The sequence below is a fragment of the Babylonia areolata genome, chromosome 30, assembly GCF_041734735.1.
Source record: "Babylonia areolata isolate BAREFJ2019XMU chromosome 30, ASM4173473v1, whole genome shotgun sequence".
NCBI classification, from domain to species: domain Eukaryota; kingdom Metazoa; phylum Mollusca; class Gastropoda; order Neogastropoda; family Buccinidae; genus Babylonia; species Babylonia areolata.
In genome coordinates, this window is record NC_134905.1 from 15,823,784 (window position 1) to 15,826,283 (window position 2,500).

The 2,500-nt window shown below is 43.9% G+C and overlaps 1 protein-coding gene across 2 annotated transcripts in view; it reads left to right on the forward strand.

Annotated features, from left to right (window-relative positions):
• LOC143275307 (uncharacterized) overlaps positions 1-2,500 on the forward strand; it is a 40,201-nt gene that overhangs the window by 28,122 nt on the left and 9,579 nt on the right. Inside the window, exons 2-4 of one of the 2 annotated variants that reach the window (XM_076579304.1) lie at positions 1-51; positions 97-243; positions 2,117-2,181. The exon at positions 1-51 is cut by the window's left edge and continues 54 nt beyond it. In XM_076579304.1, the coding sequence (XP_076435419.1) occupies positions 1-51; positions 97-243; positions 2,117-2,181 (263 nt within the window). Of the gene's footprint in view, positions 244-2,116; positions 2,182-2,500 lie in introns of both variants that reach the window. The other variant, XM_076579303.1, reaches the window with a different exon arrangement.

Genomic DNA, 2,500 nt, shown 5'->3' on the forward strand with positions numbered 1-2,500 from the left:
GCCCCACCCCCCTACGCCACCTCCCAGTACCCGCCTGGAGCCTACCCGCCACCCCAGCAAGCGGGCTACCCTCCTCCCCAGGGCGGCTACCCTCCTCCCCAAGGCGGCTACCCTCCTCCCCAGGGCGGCTACCCTCCTCCCCAAGCCGGGTACCCTCCTCCCCAGGCCGGGTACGGGCCCCCACCCCCTCAGCAGCCCGGGTACGGGTATGGACCCCCTCCTGCTGCCGCTCCGGCGATGCAGGTAAGAACTTTTTGTTGTGTTGTCTTGTAGTGTGATGAAGTGAAGTTAAGATTTATTCCAAAATTTCTCCATGGGGACAAACGGTAGGGGGTGTTGGGGGGCGGGGGGGGGGGGGGCAATATATTATGTCTATATTTCTTAAACTATATAAAGCATTGGTTAGATCACTTATGTCTATATTTCTTAAACTATATAAAGCATTGATTAGATCACAAGTAAAATACGGTAATATTGCGTGGCACCCACACCTCAAGAGACTATCTGTAGCTATGGAAAGGGTACAAAGAAAGGCAACTAAGTTATTCAAAGAATGCAATCTATGAGCTATCAACGGAGACTTAAATACTTAAATCTGCATTCACTAAAGGGTAGAAGGCTAAGAGGAGACTTAATAGAAACTTAACAAAATGTTGAATTGCTATAATGAAGTCAATGTAAATGGTATCTTTAGAATGTCAGATTATGAGAGTACAAGAAATTCAATGATGAAAATTTGTAAGGAGCACTGTGATACTAACTTGAGGAAAAATCCTTTAGCTAACAGAATTGCACAAATATGGAATGCACTACCAACTGAAACTGAACTTGCACAAAATACTAATGCGTTCAAAAATCTCCTTGACATGAACATCAATTTAAAAGAAAAAAAATTATTGACTTTGACGAATGAATTACAGTTAATGAAAACGTATGTGTATCCCACAGTTAAAAGAAGACAGATATTGAAGGGGACATGAAAAAAAAGGCCGTGAGGTCTACCACCACTGCTACTACCACTACTGCTACTACTACTACTGCTACTACTACTACTGCTACTACTACTACTGCTACTACTACTACTACTACGACTACTACTACGACTACTACTAAAAGGCAAAGAATGCATGGCGACAATGTATGTGGCAAGGTTAAACAGTATAAGACGATATAATGCTGCTTTCAGGGTGTCATCTGCTGAACACAAAAGCATCTAATTTCAAATGACACAAACTGCGCTACCAATAACTGACCCAAAGTGTTTTGAGGAGAATAGAATAGAATAGAATGTCTTTATTACCAAGTGTACCGGGGTCACAAGGAATATTGGGGAAGTGTGGGGAGGGGGGGGGGGGAGGGGGAGGGATAGTACATAACAAGATAGGAACATAAATCGAAAATCATACGAATAGTGATATTTCAAAAAAAAGTGTAGGGTATTGTGCTGTGTTGTTGTGTGTTCCCTTGTCTTGTCTTGTCTTGTCGTGTCTTGGTTTGATTTTATATTGTGTCGTGTCGTGTCGTGTCGTGTCGTGTTAGGTTTCGTACTAAACTGTATTTTAGTGTGTTGTATTCTAATATCGCGTCGTATTGCATTGTGCTTTATTGAACTGTATTACATTGTGTCTGTTTTTTTGCATGCATTGTGTTGTATTGCATTGTATCGTATTCTTTTGATTATGACGACGACGACGACGATGATGATTATGATGATGATGATCACGATGACAACGACGACGACACTGCTCCTGCTACTACTACTACTGATGATGATGATGACGACGACGACGACGACGATGATGGTGATGATGATGATGACAACGGTGATGGTGATGATGGTGACGATGACGATTTTAATGATGACAACGACGGCGATGGTGATGATAATGATAATGATGACGACGACGACGACAACGACGATGGTGATGATAATGATAATGATGACGTCGACGACGATGACATTGATGGTGGCGACGACGACGACGACGACGAAGAAGACGACGATGTTGATGATGATAACAACAATGTCGACGATGATAATGACGACGGCGGCGACGACGACAACGACGACGACGACGATGATGACGACGATGATGTTCATCTCTGTGTCCTGCAGACATCAACAACGAACGTGGTGATGGTAGGACAGCAGCCTCCAGTGCAGACGGTCGTCTTGCAGAAGTAAGTCCTTGTTACCGTTAGTGTCGTTGATTACTGTCCTTATTTGTATTTGTATTTCTTTTTATCACAACAGATTTCTCTGTGTGAAATTCGGGCTGCTCTCCCCAGGCAGAGCGCGTCGCTACACTACAGCGCCACCCATTTTTTTTTTTTTTTCCTGCATGCAGTTTTATTTGTTTCTCCTATCGATGTGGATTTTTCTACAGAATTTTGCCAGGAACAACCCTTTTGTTGCCGTGGGTTCTTTTACGTGCGCCAAGTGCATGCTGCACACTGCACACGGGACCTCGGTTTATCGTCACATCCGAATGACTAGCGT